The sequence below is a fragment of the Lepisosteus oculatus genome, chromosome 22 (assembly GCF_040954835.1).
Source record: "Lepisosteus oculatus isolate fLepOcu1 chromosome 22, fLepOcu1.hap2, whole genome shotgun sequence".
NCBI lineage: Eukaryota > Metazoa > Chordata > Actinopteri > Semionotiformes > Lepisosteidae > Lepisosteus > Lepisosteus oculatus.
The window spans coordinates 14,200,870-14,221,975 of NC_090717.1; the positions used below are offsets into that span (position 1 = coordinate 14,200,870).

Below are 21,106 nucleotides of genomic sequence, written 5' to 3' on the forward strand. Positions count from 1 at the left end.
AACCACGCCGCGGTGTCACCTCCACTGAGCTTCCTCCCCTCTGCCTCGTTCGGAACAGCGCCACACAATTAATACAGCCGACAAGAGGTCTGCTCCAGCCAGAGCCTGCTGGTGCTCAGACGTTTAAACCAGGCAGCCAGGCCCCTGCTCCTCTTGGTCTTACTCCATCTTTCAGCCCAGACCTCTAGCAACATGAGTAACATCTCATTAAAACAAAAAAAGATGACCACACAATACATAGCTAAACCTCCCAGGATCTCAGTTCCATACTTACAGTACATACATTTTCAGTCTATGACAGACACACTCAACTAGGACATTTAATAATTTCGTTTCTGGTGTGGCTATTGAGAGAACTCATTATCTTGAAATAAAGTCTAGTTCAGTTTTTAAGTGAAGCGCTTCAATAGCATCATAGCATCACTCAGCACAAACTGAACGTCATGGGTGGGGGGCTCCTCAGTGGCTTTAACTAATACAGGTGCTTGATCACAGGTCAGGCATCTTCTGCCAGGATCAGGACACCTGTAGCGGCTTGCAATTTCCAAGCGCTACCTCAGCTTCGTCTGCAGCACACCCTCGATCTCTGTGGGACTGTCCGAGAGAGCAAGTTCAGTGTTGAGAGTAAACAAACACTATCCTGATCAATCTGCAGATTTGAATCACACTAAGGATATACACCAAGTCTTTCAGAAACCTAAGAAAAATAATGTGTTTCAAGTTAGACAAATACCGCAGTTTTATTTCATGGAGTTATGCTTTCTTTCAGAAAGAAACTAGGAGCTTTTCTCCTGTCTGGACAAACAGCCTTTCCTGTCTCTTCCTCTCTCTCCTCTGTGGGTGTTCAGGACCGAGCGGGACTGAGATCTCTCACAGACCTCCAATTTCTTCAAATTACTCCCATTTTCTTGCAATTTGTAGTCTTTAAGCATCCAATTATAAAAGAGACGTTGCTTTAATTAAAGGTAATTGTCTGAGAGCTATATGCATGGAATCAGTTTCCTCCAAATGGATGCTTCACATGGTTCTCGTCTGTACTGTACAATTCTGGATTCTTTACTTTTCCTGTGATCTCATTACTACTGTTTTTAATCATCTTTTATTGCTTTTCTGTAACATGAATTGTTTGGCAAGTTTAATCATGTCTTATGAAAAAAAATCGCTTTTCTAATCAAAACCTTATCTCTGTGCATGTCCTTATTTTCTGCTCCTGTAAAATCGGTTCTGTGCTGTAAAGGCAGGTGTACATTCTTTTGTTTTTCACATTATCTAAATTGCAAAAAAAACATTTAGTTTTTCAGTGCAGTCTCTGTTGGCATTGACGCTATTTCTTCCCTATGTCAATGTAAAACAGACATTTAGCCTGTTGTAATGTCTCAGTTAATGTCCTCAAGATTTGAATTTCCAATTACATTTATTACACAATTGAACTGACCCAACACTACATTGCAGTTTACCAAGAGCAATTCGCTATACATGTTTCTTCCTTCGTCTTTTCTGGTATAATTACCAATTCAGTGATAAACTCAATCCACAATCCGCAATCCGCTTTCCACAGGCGAACAACCAGGAACGGAACACAGGGAAGCTAAGCAACATCTCAAAACTTAAAAAAATACAAACACATGAATATAATGAATATACTTAACTTCCTATAGATCTCATTCCCTCAGGTGACTAAAAACTTTGAGACCAATTAGAAGACCAAGTTAGGACTAACGTATTCAACGACTCAAAATAGAGATTAAACAAGGAATCCCTAAAGAACAGAATTTACTATACCACGAAAATGCTTATTTACAGATATATTTTTCTAAAAACCTGAGTTAGTTTCGTTTTATAACTTTCTTAATCATTGATTTCTGTCCTCAATATCATTTGAATATCAAATAATACCAAATTTTATTTTGAAGACTAATTCCATTTTATATTTTTAAAAAACAGGCATTATGGGGATAAACAAAGAATTGCAGATCATAAAGAATTAACTTAAGATGACAAAAACCTCAGTAAAGTAGCATTTAACTCCCCACAGGTGTTGCAGCCTCTGAGTCTTATCGCTTTAAAAAATTCTATTTGAGGAATACTGACTGAAGGAGATAAATTGAGCATCTTTAGACAGGCTTTAAATGGGGACAGCGAATTCTGCTGTGAATTACCCAGCAGCCTTCAGAATGGGGGTCCGGTGAGCACTGCATTCTGATGTCAAAATCTCACACAGGCAGGAGAGAAAGAGCGCAGGAGAGCCAGAGAGGGAGAGAGACAGCGCTGGCTTGTGTGAAGTGACAAGGCAGTTAATATAAGGCTTGAAGATAAGGCCGTACAGACAAACATTGACAAAAATCAGCCATTTCACAAGCAAACCCTGAGCCGTCACTCACCCTGAGAGACAGTCCAACAATCAACACCCGCATTCAGATAAGAGGGCCATTGGGCACGAGCGAGACCACAGCTAATTTACAAGCCGTTTCTTCCACAGATTCGCATTTCAGAGAGAGGGAGGAGGGGGAGGCAGAGGAGGAAGAAGAGAGGAAAATCGAGAGAGAGAGAAATAAGGAGGATGTGGAAAAGGAAAGATTATGAAAAGCAGCACAAAAAAGAAAACAAAAAGTAAGCACTTGACTTTCACACAAATCTCATGCACCACATTTCAAAGTGCCAGCAGCCATCGCCTCAGATGACATTAAACTCCTAGTATAGCTGGTACCTCTTTTTAGGATTTCTTAGGAGCAAATATTTCAAATTCACTTGATGGTTTTGTTTCGATAGATTAAAAAATATCCTACAAATTCTTACTCCCCCTGCCCTTCTCAGCCAGTAACTGAGAATTTTGAGGATGCGCTGATTTGATTGCAGGGGGGGCTATTGATGATGGAGACAGTTCACAGGGACAGAGAGGATGTCCATACCACCCTGCTCAATCACTGCCACAGCCTTTTGACTAATTTAAAAACTGCGTTTGGTGGCCAGAATAAATGGGTTGTGTCACCATAAAGTGTCACAATAACCAACAGAAGCCAGCATGCAAATGAGCATCCAGGTCTGATGACAGAACTCAAATTTCTATGGCAAAAAGGAGAAGGAAGCTGAAATTATCAAGTCAAGCTCTTTTTATTATTTATATAAGAGACCACCTGTCATAATCGACCATTTTAAACACAATCTGAAAAATGCTAGTGAAACAGACACTGATGGTAAGATTCTCTAATTATTTTCTCACTGATGGTGTGAGTAAGACATTACAGCTCTCTTGACATCTTGTGTACGCCATGTCCAAGTCAACAGCCCATTCGACCCAAGTTTGGGGAAAAAATCCCAAGTACTAGGCAGCCTATGACATTACAGCAGTGCCCAATCCTGATTATTTCACTTGCAAAAGCAGGGGTGATTTTCAGAAACACAAAGTGTGGCTGTGCTGAAAAATGTAATTGGTGTACTGCTGAAGCATAAACTCAAATTTATTTTTCTGTGGGGGAAGAAAAGCTATGGGTTTTTTCTCCAAACATTCGATATTTTAATTAGAACTTAGGAACATAAAAACATTGCCAAAAGAGAAGAAGGTAAAATCGTTTAGTAGCTTGTTCCAGACTCGCATAGTCCTTGATGTAAAAGGGTATCAGAATAGAAAATGTTAAATATATTGTTCCATCTATTTGCTAGCTGCTTTCCAAATCTGGGTCGCAGGGAATCAGAGCCTAGCCCGGCTAACCGTGGGCACAAGGCAGGACACACCGTGGACAGGACACCAGTCCATCAAGGGACGCGCGCGCACGCACACACACACGCCAATTTTCCCAGAAGCCAACTAACCCACCAGCATGTCTTCGGCTGTAGGAGAAAATCCACTCAAAGAGACGGAGAACACACAAACACCGTGCTGTCACCCAGATCGAAATCGAACCCAGGGCCCCAACACGGCGAGGCAAGAAAGCTAACCACTGTGCCACTAGCAGCACTAAATATATATATATATTCTTTTTTCAATTACCCCCCAAAAAACCAAGAATACGACAGATGTGTGGCTGCCTTATATCAAAAAGCCTTTCAGTGTCTCATTAGAACTACATCCAGAGGGGAACAAGGTGAAGATCTATCATCTAAATTAAAGGTCATCATGAGGACTTTCTCTGCACCTGACATGGACAGTACAGTATACACTAAGCAATAACGTGTGCTTTTGGAAATCATTATACTGGACACATTACGAAAGGTAATCAAAGGCAATATTCTATTCTTAAATTAATGGCAACATTATAAAACTGATCAATATGGAGGCAAATGTAACTAAATTCTATAATGGACAGGCTGTGGAGTCAAACTATCACAGAAAACAAAGGACAAGTAAACTCTAATGACAAATCTAGCAATTATCTTGTAACACAATACATTTCCAACAGTCCAGGCTGTTGGAATGCATAGTAGACTTTAAAAATGTGTGGAACTGAAAATGATTCTAATTTTGTACAATTTAAAAGGTCAGTAAAATAGGTTATTGTTAATTAAAAGTATATGCAAAAAAATGGCAAGTCTTTTCTTGTAATCTGCATTATTTTTTTGGTCATGTCTCTGAATCAGTTTCACCTTATTTGTAATTTCAACACCAGTGAAAAAGGTGCCGATTGCCCATCTCCCAACCCATTTACCTTGAATTTAATTCCTGTAGTTCCTTAGTTTAACTTACAAGGTCTTTTTGCTTCATTAAGTTTAGGTATTTTTATTAATAGTTGAACAAATGATGTTATCACAAATTGTCTTACTAACAAAATAGAGCAAAGCAAGTATGGAAATTAATCACAAGCAGTGTTTAGAACTTTCACGATTTGCACAAAATATAGAATAGTTAGGCTTTACTTACGATGCAGGATTGTCATTATAGTTATACAACATGGTTTAAACAGAGATGCAAACTCAGGCCAAGAAGTGCCAGTCCTAAATATTACAAAGCATATTTGCAGGCTGTGGTATAAGGCTCCCCTCCAGCTTAATGCAGATGAGTCACGTTGATGAGCAGTGACCTGAGCTAGCATCATTGCTGTCCTTTCTTAAGATGACCTGTTTTTCTAGGCTTCAACAGAATGCAAGATTTTGCTATGACACCTTATTGAAAGACTTCAGCAGGAGCAGCACACATGAATGACATCACCCAGCCAGCCTCCCACCCATACAACCAAGCCTACAAAGCACAGTGGACTCAATCCAATACTATTAGCTTGTGTGACAGACCTTACTGTATATCATTTTACAACGGAAGATGATTTTTGGCTGGAGTGGCAGAAAGAGCAATTCCACCTGTGTATATATATTAAACGGCATAAACATCAGCTCCGATCAATGTTTATTGATCAGAGAAGTTATTACTATGAGGGGCAATGTGCTTCTTTTCTCATCTTCTCTGTGAGATTACCATGGGAATGTACAGACAATACCAAGTAACTACAGGATGGTGTGGTAAGGTTTTAAAAGAAGGGTAATTTGACTCCTGAGTATTTTGACAATGTGGTACGCAACCCCTTAAACAACAATACATTCAAACATGTCGCCCCCTTGTGCAAGCTGCTAACAGAGCAGAGAGTTACAAGAAAACCCCTCTTTCATTTAGCAAGCCTGTCCGTATTAATAACTTGGAAGTTGCATTCTAAAAATGCAATAACCAACTACTACTAAATGTCCAATTCACCATGTAGGAAAGTACAATTCATATACTCCTGTAAGGGCCCAGGACCACTTTATGTAAAAGAGGAAAAGTGGTACCGTTTTGCCAGTAAGTGAGAAAAGTGTCTAGCATGTGCTCCACACCTACACAATGTCAACAGGTAGGAGCAGATCAGCTTCCTTTGAGATCACAGCCTTTACAGTTTAAAAGCAATGCAACTATGTAACTGCTGATGACTAGAGGAGTTGATACAGTAATTTGATATGAAAAAAGTCATCAATAAGCTGTGATGGTCCATCACTCCACTAGAATATATGCACATACTGCAGCGCAGAGCTCCTCCAGAGACTTCAAGCAAGCAATGCCATGAATTTACACATTGCCCACTGCCTCCTGAAGCAGGAACGAGATCAATGCAGTGCCACAGAGCCAGGGCTGTCTCAGCTTTGGGCAAACACTTAAGATGCCCCCACCTGCTTCTAAAATTATATTCCTGTCGGTCTGTTGCGAATACAATACTGGTTCAATCTTATGTGTTGAGCTTAGCTCTGAAAGCTTATAAAAGTCTAGCCCCTCTAGCCTGACTGTAAAACTCTCAATAGGAGAATCCATATATGTGGGGCAAAATGTGTTAAAATGGCATGTTAGAACATGTCTTAATGTGATTGCATGTCAGAAGACAAGAATCATAAAACAATGCAGTTAGTAGAAGGCACTTTTGTTTTGTTGGTTTTAATCTTTTAATTTGCCACTAAATATTTTGAAGTATAATAACACATGACTAGATCTGAAGCCCAGGTGATGTCCATCTATTAAGTTCTGAAAAATTATTTCATGATGTAGCTTCAGAATCTGGTGATGTTTTAGCTGAAGCAAGGAAATAAACATAACTACACTCACTGCACAGGCTGCAGGTAAATTTCAGAACGGTTTTTAACTTTCTTGCTACAGCTCCTCGCAGTTCCTCCTTGCTTCTTTAATCAGACAAATCATGTGACTTTGTCATAGTCTTTCTTTAGACATACCTACTCTTGCAACTTCTTGTCATAGCGAAAAATCTCAGCTGTTTTCTAATGAAGCAAAGCAAAGATCCTGCCTTACATATTTTATGTAAGAGTGAAGAATTGAAAAATGTCTTCATTGAAAATAAAAAAGAGAATTACAAATCAGACAAAGCATCATGGTTGTTTTACTCAATATCACACAAAAGGTTTGCCTGCGTATATTTGCTGCTTTTGGAGAAGTGTGACCACCACCTCATTAAAATTTATTTTACTTTGGGATTGTTTTATGGTCTGAACCTGAAAACTAGCAGAGAAAATGGGACCCAAGATCTCTTGTTCATACATTTCTACGGATTGCACACTTTCACATTTTGTGCTATAACATTTCTAAACATGCACTGCAGTCATGATGGGTATAGTGCACTACGCATACATGAGCAAACATGTACATCCCTCTATAAACTGGTTTATTACAGATGACTAACAGATCACATCCAATACTGCCTCTCATCTTTCATGGGAAGCAAAGAAAGTACTGAAATTCATTTTTATGCTCCTATTTCAGTGGGCATTAAAATAAAAATGCTATCCCACACAGGCACACACACCAACAGCAAGACACTCTGAAATGCAAAAGGAGAACATACTCACAGCAAAACCTGTGAAGTTAAACACACAATAAAAGTCACCACGTGAAACTGAAAAGGCCTGTGCATTCATGCAGAGCATAAAAGTCAGGTTTGCATTTTTCATTTTTCCAACTACTTGCTTCCACTGAAACCCAGAGTAATAAAGGATGCTGAATTAAACAGGTTTGGAGCTGAGCAATCAACATCACTCGAAAGATACGAGCTCAGATCACAAATAGAGTAAAAAAAGAATCAGTGACTCAATACATGCATTAAGTTAAAAAGCAACTAACCTTGAGTCGCAATTAATGGAGTTTTGCCATTTTTGATTAAGAAACTGATTGAATCAGCTTAAAATAAAGTAAAGGGAAAACCATGTGATCAAAACTAAAAAAAGGAAAAAATATAGATAAGATATGTATGATATATAAGATATATGTATACTTAAGAGTTTGTTAAATTCTTTTTGTTAGATACTTTTCATGCATACATGCTTAGGAAGTCTTAAAACCATAGAAATGTTTGGACAAGCGCACAGCTAGTAAATGCATCAAGGAAAACCCAATAAATACACAGCAGATCACGTACACTCAGAGAGCCACAAATGCATTTACACTGTAGAGCACAAGCATACCTAGCGAGGCAAACACACACCCAATTCCTCACACTCGCACACACAGGCAGGAAGACAGGGAATCCAGCAGTGCAGGCAGTGTGTATAAATACAGAGTGGCTGCTGCTTAATCTCCACTTCCCAACGGCAAGGCGCACAGCCGCTCCAATCTGGTATTGCAGTCACGCTCTGGGCTGCTGAACCACAGCTTCGCCGTTCTGTCCTCTAACACACACACAGACACAGACACACAGATGGGCCAGCCACTGTGGGAATGGAGCCACACTGCCCCCTGCTGACTGACACAGGCAACACTGAAAGATACAACATGCATGCCTACTTTTGTATAGGGTGCGTGCTTACTCTAAAAGCCTCAAAAAGCAACCCTGTCATTATTTTACAATGTTTCCCCCAATACTATTTGTATTAACAGTAGTTCTCGGGAAACCAATTGACTAACATTACAAATGCTGATCCTCATCCCTTCAGCAGAAAAGTATGTAACAAAATGCTTTCCCTGTACTAAAAAAAAAGCAGAATAGTAAATGTGCACTTGCACAACATAATGTCCCCGACATCAATGCTTAAATAATAAGGGAACCCAAAATTATTGTGCTCATATTTGGAATCTGAAGTATTCTGAATACTGCACGACTTGTGTTCAAAGGTACTCACTAACATACTACAACCAGATGGTAATAATGAAAATGTATGCCAGGATGTGCCTCCAGGCCTCTAGGCTTTTGAAACAGAGGCATTTTAACAATATCACTTAACTGTGAAAATGTGCGGTTCAACGCAGTAGGCTCTATTTCTTTTGTGTTTCCAAGAATGTATATTCTACTTGAACATAATAAAGGAATAGTATATATTTCTCCAATCGTGAAATACGCCCTATTCCACAGCACTGTCGATGGCAGAGAGAAAACTCTGCGTTTTCTTTTTTTAAGCAATGTTACTCATAGATCTCCAAGGTAAGCCGGTTCGAACGAGTAAGCTGCCTCACAACAATTACTGGCTTTGTTTTAATGAAGTTACACCGAGGACTGGACTGCTCAGCCCTGTCAGGTGCCACGGTAAGGTAATCTGGGTAGATTCCCTGATGTGCCTTTTGCACATCTAATAACGCTGTTGGCACAGTGCAGCACAGCCACTGCCCTTCATGTCAGACCCGGCTGCTCAGGAAATGCCTTCCTGCCAACGACTAGGAGCTGCGCACAGCAGTGAGGGGAAGCAGCAGCAGCCTAGACTCCGACATTCGGACATGGTCCGTGAAACTGATGAGGAAAAACATTTGACGAGGGGGAATCCGAGAGGCTCATCCAGTCAGGGCACTCGCTCGGAGCACAGACTGAGCTCTATTGTTCAGATGCTGCCATATCGAGGTTACGACAGTGGTGGGACCCCCTCCTGGGGGGTCTACGATCCACCGAGTCCGAAGAACTGGCAGGGCTGTTGTGCGGAGCTTCGCAAGTTTGCCACATGACTGAGTCGTGACGTGCTCGGGCACCTGTGAGCGTGCACTGGCTTCCGAGAGAGACGCGTTCCTCCTAAAATTGCACATAAACATACCTTCCTCAGAGGTAATGTGCAGCTCTCCGTGTGAGCAAGGTGAGCAGAAAAGATGAGGGATGGATCAAGTGTTGCACTCACTAGCCCTCATTTCTGCTTTCCACATTTAAGCAATGCAGCAATGAACTGAGGTGAGGTGATATATTTCAGTTAATTCCATCTAAATAAAAAAAATATATTTGTATGATGCACATTGATCAGGAAAGCAATTCAATCGTTAGCTCTTTAAATTGACTGTGTAATCTGGACTGAATTAACACTCAAGGTACAGCCGTGTTTCAAGGTTTAGCAGCGCTCTGAGAGCCTGTACACAGCTGAAACCCTAGCTTTCACAGAGCCCGCTGTGCCCATGAGTTGGCACAGAGGCGAGGAAAGGGTTAAGGAGCCCCGCTCTGTCACATCGCTCTCACTGCGCCAAGGCCCATTAACCCCGCTATATCACAGCAATGCAGCCCCATCAATTACAGCATCAGGAACATCGATAGAGCGCCCAGGACTGAGCCCGGCTCACATAAACATGACAAACCACCACATAAAACCGCCGGGCCCGCTCCCTGCTTCACTGGGCCGCGGTGGCAGCGCTCGCTCGCAGTCCTGCCTCGCAGAAGGGCCGATAAACAAACACCTCCCCCCGCACAGCCACACACACACCCTCTCGCTCTCCGAGGTCAAGAGGAGGCCATGCAATCCATCAAGCCCATCTGGTTTTGAACCAGCCTCAAAAAACCTCAAACCCATTTCTTACAAGAGCCTAACGAACACGCTCACAAAGTTTCCAGTGAAGGGAAGTATCTTACCACTATAGTGTAAATCACGTCGATGAGGTAAGATTCTACCCTACTAATTTAACAAACTACATTTCACAAAAAAATTGCATTTTAAAATAAGTCAAGTTAATATTCTTACGTTGTCCCTAAGCAGTAACAGCTGGCTCCTGCCCTTTCTAATATTCTGAAATTAACTTCCATTTTAAAGAATTCTCAGTTAGCAAGACATCACCAACCCTTCTCCTGAAACGGCTGTGCCTTTACTGTGGTTACACGAGTAAAAGGTTCCTAATCGCATACACAAGGAACTGCATTAAGGCCTCTTCATTACGCTGCATTTCCAGAATTCCCTCCCGTGTTCTTACACACAGCACATGTGGCGTGTCCAGTGACGAGGACATGATGTCAACAGTAGGCTCTTCTTCCCTCTGCCCACGGTAAGAAACCTGACTGCGATTCATGCATGACAAAAGGAGCAGCTAAATAAGTATTTCTATTTTCAGAGCTGGTACATAAGTAAAGACCTTATCTTACTCTTCCAGTCGTGCCAAAAGTTCTCTAACTCCTGGGACAAGCCAGGCACAGACTAGTACCAGTTCTGACAGCAAATAAACTTAGCTGCAGCCTTGACATACCATAGACAGGCTGCAGTACACTCAGCATGTTCCAATCAGAGACCAGAGTACTGTAGACAAATAAGGCTTAAACAGGTGAGAGAATGAACGGATTGGAATCTTGCTTTAATTTTTATTGCCATTTTTTAAATCAAATTTCCAGTTGATAGCTGATGAACACCCCAATGTGACTGCAACATTCAAAATGGCTTGTGGCAGGCCAGCGTGAATTAGGATATCAGTTTCAGCTGACCTGCCACTAGAGATCACTAGGTGTAACTATTGTGTGTGTTCACACATGTATTATTGCTTAATTAGATACCGAGTCTCATTCTCACATGGGTTTAACCTTAGACTAAGCTTTGCATTTAAAAGGGACTAACGGTGATACCTGGTGTTGGGTTGTTGAGAGTAGGTGACGAGAGTAAATACATTTTCCAAGCACAGCACTTTGCTTCCCATTGTGAGTTTTCCATGTGCTGAGGCATCACCTGCTGGGATGTAGGCCTGTCACAACACCTTTCTTCAGAAATGTGCACTACCACAGCCACCCAAAACTGCATTCACACTGTCCCACAGAGCCCGCAGCAGTGATACAGCCACTTGGACAAGTGATGCAGCTCTCATAGGCAACACTGGAAGATACTGGCAAGTCCTATCACGTCACAGCAAGAGCCCTTTTACACACAGTTCTATTATAACTGTAGGTTAATACTTGAACATATGAAGTAAACAGTGCAATCCCCTTCATTAAAATAAAAGTACTTGTACATATCGTGAAATACTATATAACTTGTGATTTTTTTCCACACAGATGCACAAAATAAGCAGATGAACAACGGGCCAGACAGATATTTAGCAGCTACAAGTAACACAAATTGCAATTTCTGAATTCACACCTTTGGCAGCTTGTAAAACAAGAAGAGAGAGTGAGTTTATATAAAAAAAATACCAATACACTCTGAATATTTCCAAAAAGAAGAAAAACAAAATTCAACAACTGCTCTATATTACTCAATCAAGTCTCGCAAGAAATGTATCTTTTTATTTACAATGGAGCTCAATTTTTGCAATGCCTTTACTGGCCCTAGAACTTCCAAACTGGCAATTATGAAATCTTCTCAAAAAACCTACCCGGTTTATAGATTATTCTGATTATCTACTGTTCTGCAATGATCTGAGAAGAACTGGAACGCAGCCTCTTGAGGTCTTTTGGCCACAAGTGTCGGTCAGAGAGGAGTTACAAGTACAGAACATATGACAGTCTGCTCCACTCCCTGCTTGAGCTCTGCTCTGTGCTCAACAGCTTCACACGCAGACCTACAATTAATCTAAATCAGTGCTCTAACACACGAAGACAATGTGCTTCTCCCTCCCAAGTCTAGTGAGAAGATGTCTTCAGCTGGAAAGCTCTGTCTTCCCCACACTCTCTGAGCACAGCTCCCTCCACAGCCCACTGAGCTGCAGGCAGGCAACTGGCCTGGAGCCCCCGCTGAGGCCAACAGAGCAACTGTACACCTGGACCGTTCAGTGACGAGTCCATCGAGTGCTCTAAAGGGTGTATTGAGCAACTAAACAGAACATTAAAATATACCGATTTTATTGAATCAATTAATATACGGTTGAGTGAAAAACAAGTCTGCTCCTCTGTCAGCAAGCTCCCCTTGTATCACAAAAATAGGGAAACTAATTTCATAAAAACTCTTGAAACTGATGCACATTGAGAGTAGAGGGGAAATTAATAGCTGTGCAAGACCATGTGTGCTGTCGGCCTGAATGTTTTTGCAGAAAACTGAAGCCAAATATATGGGGTTTCCGCTGTAACTCAGTCTGCTGTGATAATTTACAATACTTCAGGAAGAAAACTGACAGTCCTGCACATTCTTCACGACATCCACACAAATCGTTTAAATGCCGAACTCGGTTAGGAAAGGCAAAACGGGGTCAAAGCAGACTTTGCAGGTTTCGTATTGAAAGCAACAGTTTACCTGCACCGAGTCTATGGAAACCACACTACCGGACCCCACCCTCACAAAACCCTCATGTGGACTGATGGGAGAGACTGGAACGTCAGGAGGTGGCGACCGGCGGAGGTATAGAGTACCTGAAAAGCTCACGCAGCTCCTTGCCGGTGGCCTGGAAGGGAATGTTGCGGACCAAGATCTTGGAGGTGGTCTGTTTCTTTGCCATCTGCTTCTTCCGAGAACTCACCACGACGGGCCTCAGGACACAGAAGACAGCCCTTATCCAACCAGCCCCACAATCTGCACTGCTTTGTATCATGTACTTCAAACAAAAAACACTTGGGAGAAAAGGTTCTCCCCAAACGCTCCATTCACATATCGGCCTACACGCTGTCATTCCATGGTCACAGGGCCACTTCCATGCCATGTGGGTGACAAGATCGGACACTTAGTGCTCTTACTGTAGTTAGTATTTCCTGGTCCTTAAGCCAGGCAAGCAAAGACCCCGCACAGGTCAGCATATAACACTGCTGTTTTAACACGTGTACTGAAAGAACAATTCAATGATTGGGCAAATATTCCTGGAATTTATTGTACATAACTACATTCTTCATATATTTCTAAACCCCAGGCAACGTCATTAAAGGAAGTCTCTTCAAGATCTCTGAACATTTGGCTCATTCAGATTTGCTCATACTTACTTGGTTGCTCGCTCTGAGATCTTCACCTCTAGTTGATGGTCATCTACAGTGCAGTGCTGAGGGGGAGACAGAGGCTCATTACTTACTTTCCACAATCTCTAGGCTGAACTTTTTACTACACTTCAGGTATGCAGCTTTCCAGCTGTGAACTAACTTAGGAACTGTGAATTAAAACTCATGCACTTCCAGATAGAGGGTCCACATTTTATATAAGTCAGCCTGTTCTCACTCAGGCAGCTGCTGTTGCACAGCAAGACAAACCCATTTCATCAGTGACACCCCTGGCCAACTGAGAATAAGAAAACGGGTGGCAAAGCCAGGATTCAAACCTGCAGCCAGCAGGCTCTGAGCCAAAACATCTTTCCCTTCCCAGACGACTGTGACTGCAGCTGCCTGCGCAGGCCCATGATCCTGAGCGCTTTGATGGCTACCTGCTCTAGAAACCGTTTGCAGTAACTGAGGGAGAGGAAACAAGGTGGAATGGGTCTCTTACCTGCAACTGTCTCAGGGCCTTCTGTGCCGACGTGGGGGACTTGAACTCCACAAACCCGTAGCCCATAGACAGCAGGGCACCTGGGAGAAGGAGGAGAGATAAGGAATCTGAAAATTCCCAACAGGATCATGAAAGGTATGAACACCCGTTACACTCCTTTCAAAGAGCTGACAGCAGGTGAACGTAATTCTTTTACAGTTTGCAGCTCTTATTGAAACGTCTTACACTTTCTGTGTCTTGCTACTGTTTAATTTAAACCAAAGTACAAGTAAAACAGCGGCTGAAGGGATTAACAGGAGGGTAAGGCAGAATGAAATGGTCACACAGTTATTCTGTAGACCATTTCTGTTTCCTCACACTTCCCACAGAAGGGCTGCTGTAAAAACTTCTTCTGATCTACCACCACCTTGTGGAGAGAAGTGAGAGAGACTGAGGAGAAAGGTCGAGTATTTTTTCTGCTTTTGTCCTCTTCACTCAAAGCCAATACTTTTAATAAATATCCGTAGTATCTAGAATTATACAAAGGAACACACTGGAATATGAAGTACAATTCACCCTGGAGAACTGAATTCTAAAAGCCAATCCTCTTCACTTGCAACCATACTTAAGACACATAATCTAATATAGAGAATAACTCTGCTGGGCCCTTTGTGTTTGTAGTTTGCAGCAGTGTTTAAGCCAAACCTGCTCTGTCCTTCTTCTTGGAGATCGTGCAGCTCTTCACTGCTCCACACTTGGAGAAAACCTGCAGAGTCAACACAGAAGCACGCAGTTCAGAGTTCCTTCCTTAGGCCTTACACAATGTAGTGTGGAACTGTTAATGTAAAACTTAAAGATGATTGTAAACGTAAAATGTAAAGATAAACCTCTTAAAAGGTTCAGCTGCTCTTTGGCACTTGAAACTCAAGGAATACTAACAAAGAATATTAAAAGCCACAGTTCAGCTTGAGGTTTTTTATGCATGTAGTCAGAGGATTCAGGAACTAGCCAGCTACATTGCCGATACCATTTCCTTTAAGGCAGTTAGAAAGGATCCCCAATCCCTAACTACTAAATCAGCAAGACAGCCGAATGGCCATCTTCTCTTCAGTAACCTTTATTATGCTCTGCTTCCTAATGAAAAGTGTTTTTTTTAATCACCTGGTTCACTTGAATTTATTTTCCATTGTCAGACAGACTCATATTCCTGGCAAGTGTCATGGCAACTCAGAACCTACAGCCGATGCACAGAGCACAGGGTGGGACTGCACCACAGACAGGATGGCAGTCCATCACAGGGTGTGCACACACACACAGGGCCAATTTAGAGACACCAATCAACATAGCCAGCGTGTTCAAGGGAGGAGGGAGGAAAACAGACCACCCAGGAGAAGTGCAGTAATGCACACAGGGGCACAAGCAGACTCCATACAAGAGGAGCCCATCCCAGAGCTGAACCCAGGCTCCTAGAGCTGTTGACCACACAGATGTGAGTTTAAACTGCAGTGCTCAGTCAGCCATGCAGAGGAACTGCAGGGGAAAACGGGTGAAAGCTGATGCAAGGAGCGAATGTTTGGGGTGGGGGGGGCTGAATACCCTGTACTTCCACAACAGTCCTCAAAGTGGCTGGATCTCACAGCACCTTAGAAACAGCTCTGAGATACTGTTTCTTTCTATAAACTAATGATGCCCGACTTTCCCTGCTAGATGGCAAACTAGTGGTTTTAATGCTGCCAACATACACTTTTCAGCGTCTCCTCTGTGGTGCTAAAGCTGAGGTTCTTGATGAAGAGGGTGCAGCCGGGAATGGACTCCTCCTCTTCCTCACTACTCTGAGCCTCAGCAGCTGTTTTCGACTCCGACTCTGGTACTGGAGAAAAAGAGGGGGGTAGGGGTTAAAACAAGAGGGCAACAACAGAATCTCCCCTAAAGGTCGCCTTCATGCTGAAGTGATTCATTTAATGAGAAGCTGGAATTGCAAATGCAACATATAGAACTGAATGTGTCTCGTCATGCTGCAACCCTGAATCTGATTAGGGTGGCTGTAATTTGAATCAGTAACACATTTACTCAACATTTAAATTTCAGGAAACATTCTCCCAATGTAAATAAGTAACATGCAACACTATACTTTTATCCATGAACTCTTACTAATTCTGCTTGTGAAGAACGTCGATTTGTGGGATGCGATTCTCTCAGAGAGATCACCACACACTTTAATGAATACAGCACCCAGGAACTACACGGACCAGGACCTGACCCGCGCTCACACAGGTGTGCAGACAGCCATGCGACAGGTGGAGCAGTGGGTGCACAGCAGCACTGTGGGAAAGGGTGTTCATCTGTACACGGCACAGCTCTGTAACAGCAGACGGAGGGAGTTACCTTGCTCACTGTCTGTCGGTGGCTGCTCTTGCTTTGCAGGCGCAGGCTGTGTGAAGACACCCATCGGAGCCCACTCCAGATAGAGGGGCACGTGCTGGAACTGCGGGGGGACAGGCAGGGTTCTGACAGCAGGAACCGACACGCTCCAGTGAAAACTTGTTAAGCAGTGCAGTCTCAGGGTCTTGATTTTTTTCACTTCTCAGACAGCAGAACGAGTTGTCATAGAGCTTGTAACGTTGTAATGTAATGTCTTGCAGTGAAAAAATTTACATACAAGTCTGTAAGACTTTACACTGGGGACTGTGTGTAGCCCCTCTGTCCACTATTACACTGCTGATGTCTTTTTGTAACATTTACAGCTGCCTTCTGGCCCTCCATGCCAAACACAGGCAAAATATTCTGTATCTGTGACTCACAAATACAACCCCACAAGGCCATAGCCCATACACAGCAGGGCACCTGGGAGAAGGAGAAAAGACAAGGAATCTGAAAATTCCCAACAGGATCATGAAAGCTATGAACACCCGTTACACTCCTTTTAAAGAGCTGACAGCAGGTGAACGTAATTCTTTTACAGTTTGCAGCTCTTATTGAAACGTCTTACACTTTCTGTGTCTTGCTACTGTTTAATTTAAACCAAAGTACAAGTAAAACAGCGGCTGAAGGGATTAACAGGAGCGTAAGGCAGAATGAAATGGTCACGCAGTTATTCTGTAGACCATTTCTGTTTCCTCACACTTCCCACGGAAGGACTGCTGTAAAAACTTCTTCTGATCTACCACCACCTTGTGGAGAGAAGGGAGAGAGACTGAGGAGAAAGGTCGAATGTTTCACACACTGGGGTCGGACTTCACTGCACCCTTGTGTGCCAGCGTGTGCTCCCAGGCGGGCAGGCGCCCTCACCTTAGTGTACGCCAGCCTGCTGAAGGCCCGCTTGGCCTCGGCGGGCTCCAGGAACTCCACGATGGCGGTGAGGCCCGAGGGGGGCAGCAGGACCCGGCCCAGAGAGCCGAGGGGAGAGAAGACAGCCTCCAGCTCCGCCACCTGCACCCCCGCGGGCAGGTTCTTCACCAGCAGCACGGTGGTGTTTCGCGGCCCTGCAGCCTGCAGGGGGCAGTCAGTCCATGGTAACCAATGGTTACTTTCAAACACCTCAAGGTCGAAACGCTCCCTCCATCCACTTTCTAACTGCTTGATCCCGGTCAGGGTCGCAGGAGAGTGGGAGACCATCACGGCAAGCAACAGGCGCAAGGCAGGGTACACCCTGGACAGGACACCAGTCCATCACAGGGCAGACACGCACAGACACACACCCTGGACAGGACACCAGTCCATCACAGGGCAGACACACACACTCACACCAGGGCCAGTCTTCCTAGAAGCCAATTAACCCACCACTATGTCTTTGGAACGTAGGAGGAAACTGGAGCAGCTGGAGGAAACCCACGCAATCACAGGGAGAACATGCAGACTCCACACAGAACTGAACTCAGGAGTCCCAGCACAGCAAGGCAGCAATGTAGACCACTGCACCCTTGAAACACACTCACTAAATGTCATCAGCAAAAAATCAGCATCAGCATGAGAAATTCTATCCGTGTAATTTTGAATGCTTTATCATACTGTCAAGATGTGTGAACTACAACAAGAAAAACTCAATCCATAAGCACTTGAAAATATCAGTAGCTCAGCCTGTAATTTGGGCAAAAACTTATTTTGTTTAGTCATACTGATGACAGAACAACTCACGAATGTAGTTATGTATTTGTGTGGGATTGCCAAGCTTTCTTTAATAACTTAAGATTTAAGGTCAAAATATTGGGAGTTAGAGTGATGTCTCGTATAATAGAGACATGCATCTGTCATTTTAATATATACGGTACATAGACTTCAGTAGAAGTAACATTCTAACCTATTATAGCCTTACCTAAAAAATAAAGCCTGTTATTTTTAGATCCAGTATTGTAAATATGATGTCATAGAAATTAAAGATGACCCCCATTACACTCCTAGACCTTACAGCACAATTACAAGCTTTCTTCAGCTGTCCTGAAAGCAACAGTGCTCTCTCTAGGATCTGGACAAGTCAAAAACCTACTCAATAATAAACATTTTCTCCTTTCCCAACAGTCTGTCTACAGGTATATCTATGATCTGCGTACGCACCTGGCTGAAGGAGTCCAGACTGACTCCATTATCCAGCAGGAACTGCCGAGTCTCCTGGACGATCTGAGTCTCCCCCAAGGCCATCCGCACTGCCACACTGCCCCGAGACTCCTGAGGAGGACAGAAAGAGCAAGGGAGAGGCATTCGTTTTCTCACATTTGCAGTTCGGAGACACGTGTTGCCAAAATGTGTCCTTAACCTTGAAGGCAGAACACCAGGTTTCAGAAGCTCAAACAATGAGAGTCAACAGCTTTTGTCAGCTGCAGAATTTTGTAAACATTGCACTAAAAGCACAGCATACCTAAAAACTATGTGGATAAAACTATAAAGCAAAAATGAAACATGTTTAACATTACTCCAGTCTAGCCTTACAAGCAATCATAAGAGACAGGAGCTTGGTGTTGACAATGACATTCAATCCTTAAATCAGTCACTTTGTTTACATATTTTTTCTGCTCTATAAATGTCTCTTATATTTAATGTGAGAAAAGGATTAGTTGATTTTCATTAATTTCATCTCTTTGTTGATAATTCCATACACATACTAACAAATACACAAAAACTGACATATCAAGAATATTTTACATGACACTCTCATCAGTTCTTATTAGCCAAGGCATGAGAAACTTGGCCCAGGTGCGCGAATCTCACATCGTCAAGAACTCGGCTTTTTGTGGTGTTGTACTTCTCAGCGATGGCATCGGCTACGGCACTGGTTCCCAGAAACAAGGTATTCCAGTTGTGGGAGCTGCAGAGACCCAGACAAAACAGACATTGGAGCTTTCCAAGGTATGTACCTGCAGGACCTCATGGGGGAAAAGGGCTACAAAATAGGGCACCACTGAGATAATGGCCCCCTATGCATGAACTGATGATTAAATGCTAAGAAAAATAATATGATCTACCCTCTAATTTACAAATTAAAATTCTGCATTTAATGAACTGATGAATCGCAAGGCAGGTGTCATGAGGATTGCTCTTTTGAAAAAATCTTCCCGGTTTTGGTAAACAGTAAGTTGTAGTAACAAAGGGGCCACAGTACGCTGCACATGAAGGACAGCGCAGAAATCATATGGGTTTAGGAAGCTAGCATGCACAGCTAGCATGTGTACTCAGTGATCAGCTGTTTCCTGCTGGGGCTCAGACCTGCCACTGCTTGCTTTGTCCTTAGCATCCTTCTGCTTCTTGTATGAGGATCCTTGTGCATCACTGTCCTGGTCAGTCTTCTGTTTCTTCATTGTGGACGGAAGGATGTGCAGCATGCGGCCCTACAGAACGCAAAAGAGATAAATAAGTTACATCTGAAGCCACAGCTCCTGGAGAATGGCTTTCCTGGCACAGGTTATGGTAAGACATGCCATGCCTTCACCGGTTGGGTCAATGAAAATTCTGAAAGTCAGGCTGAGGGTTGCTGTACTGAGACGGACAAGGAGAAAAGTGAATTCCAAAAGGACAAATTCCAGGACAGAGGCTGCTAACCTGGAAGACGTGGCCATCGAGCTCGGCCAGGGCTTTGACAGCATGCTCTGGGATCATGTACGTGACGAAGGCGAAGCCCTTGGGCTTCTTGGTCAGGCTGTCGATGGGGAAGTGAGTCTCAGCCAGCGGCCCTGGAGATGCAATGAGAAGCAATGTGAACGTGATTGTAAGACAATTTGCAACCTCCAAGAGTAGAGGACATTCTCGAAACTTTCCCCACAACACCAAAGGGCATCAGCCTTCTCCGCTGGCTGCAGTGCAACAGTACCAACCCAGGTGTCCGTTTGCTCCACTGGGACTCAGCACTGTTGTGTAGTGTCTCATGAAATTTCACTTTTAAACCTGCCCCTTTCAAAACCACACAGATCTGTTCGCTTTGCTGTGCAATACGACATTATACTAACAATATGACAAGAATGGCTACATGCATTTTCTTACATCAGTTACAGGCAAATTCCACCTTAAGCCACTCAGGCACAAATACACAGAGAAAATAAGAATAGTCCATGACAGACAGAGGAATAGTCCATGACAGAGGAAGCCTGTTGGAGTGACAGAAGAGTAGAAATACCCCAGTGAAGCAGATGCAATGAGGGGCTGTGCTCTGTGACCTACCATACTTGCTGAACAGCTCAGACAGATCCTGTTCCGAGCAGGTGTAGGACAGATTCCTGACAAACAGCCTGCCCGACTCTGAGACTTCCTCCTCCTCCTCATCCTCCTTCAGCTCGCGGTGCCAGGAGCGCTCCTCCCTGCCCCGTCCCTCGGCGCGCCCCTGTAGGGCGTGGTCGACACGGAACACCTCGATGTAGCGCCCGCCTGAAACAACAGAGCCATCCAGCGCCAGGGCGGAAGGATAAGAGATGTACCCTGCGTGGTCTCCATTCTGCCACGTTAACTGCGCGAATCCAGGCCAAACACATCTATATAACCAGGAGCCATGTTTATATATTTCATGCTCTTATGAGGTTTGTGACCACGGTCACAAAACGTTTGAAACAACGGGCTCACAACTGAAGGTTTATAAAAAATATAGTTGGAACTAAAAAAATCTTGTCGCCATTTCTCTGGCATTTTAAATCTGACA

The 21,106-nt window shown here is 43.3% G+C and overlaps 1 protein-coding gene across 3 annotated transcripts in view; it reads right to left on the reverse strand.

Moving 5' to 3' along the window:
• Positions 1-21,106, reverse strand: part of rbm19 (RNA binding motif protein 19) — a 49,391-nt gene that overhangs the window by 19,989 nt on the left and 8,296 nt on the right. For all 3 annotated transcript variants that reach the window (XM_015366286.2, XM_069182368.1, XM_015366285.2), the window contains exons 10-21: positions 20,635-20,838; positions 20,020-20,150; positions 19,687-19,808; positions 19,192-19,288; positions 18,541-18,651; positions 17,278-17,478; positions 16,375-16,474; positions 15,732-15,859; positions 14,695-14,755; positions 14,011-14,090; positions 13,518-13,573; positions 12,957-13,073 (exon numbers count right to left, since the gene is read on the reverse strand). In XM_015366286.2, coding sequence (XP_015221772.2) covers positions 12,957-13,073; positions 13,518-13,573; positions 14,011-14,090; positions 14,695-14,755; positions 15,732-15,859; positions 16,375-16,474; positions 17,278-17,478; positions 18,541-18,651; positions 19,192-19,288; positions 19,687-19,808; positions 20,020-20,150; positions 20,635-20,838 — 1,408 coding nt within the window. The remainder of the gene's footprint in view (positions 1-12,956; positions 13,074-13,517; positions 13,574-14,010; positions 14,091-14,694; positions 14,756-15,731; positions 15,860-16,374; positions 16,475-17,277; positions 17,479-18,540; positions 18,652-19,191; positions 19,289-19,686; positions 19,809-20,019; positions 20,151-20,634; positions 20,839-21,106) is intronic.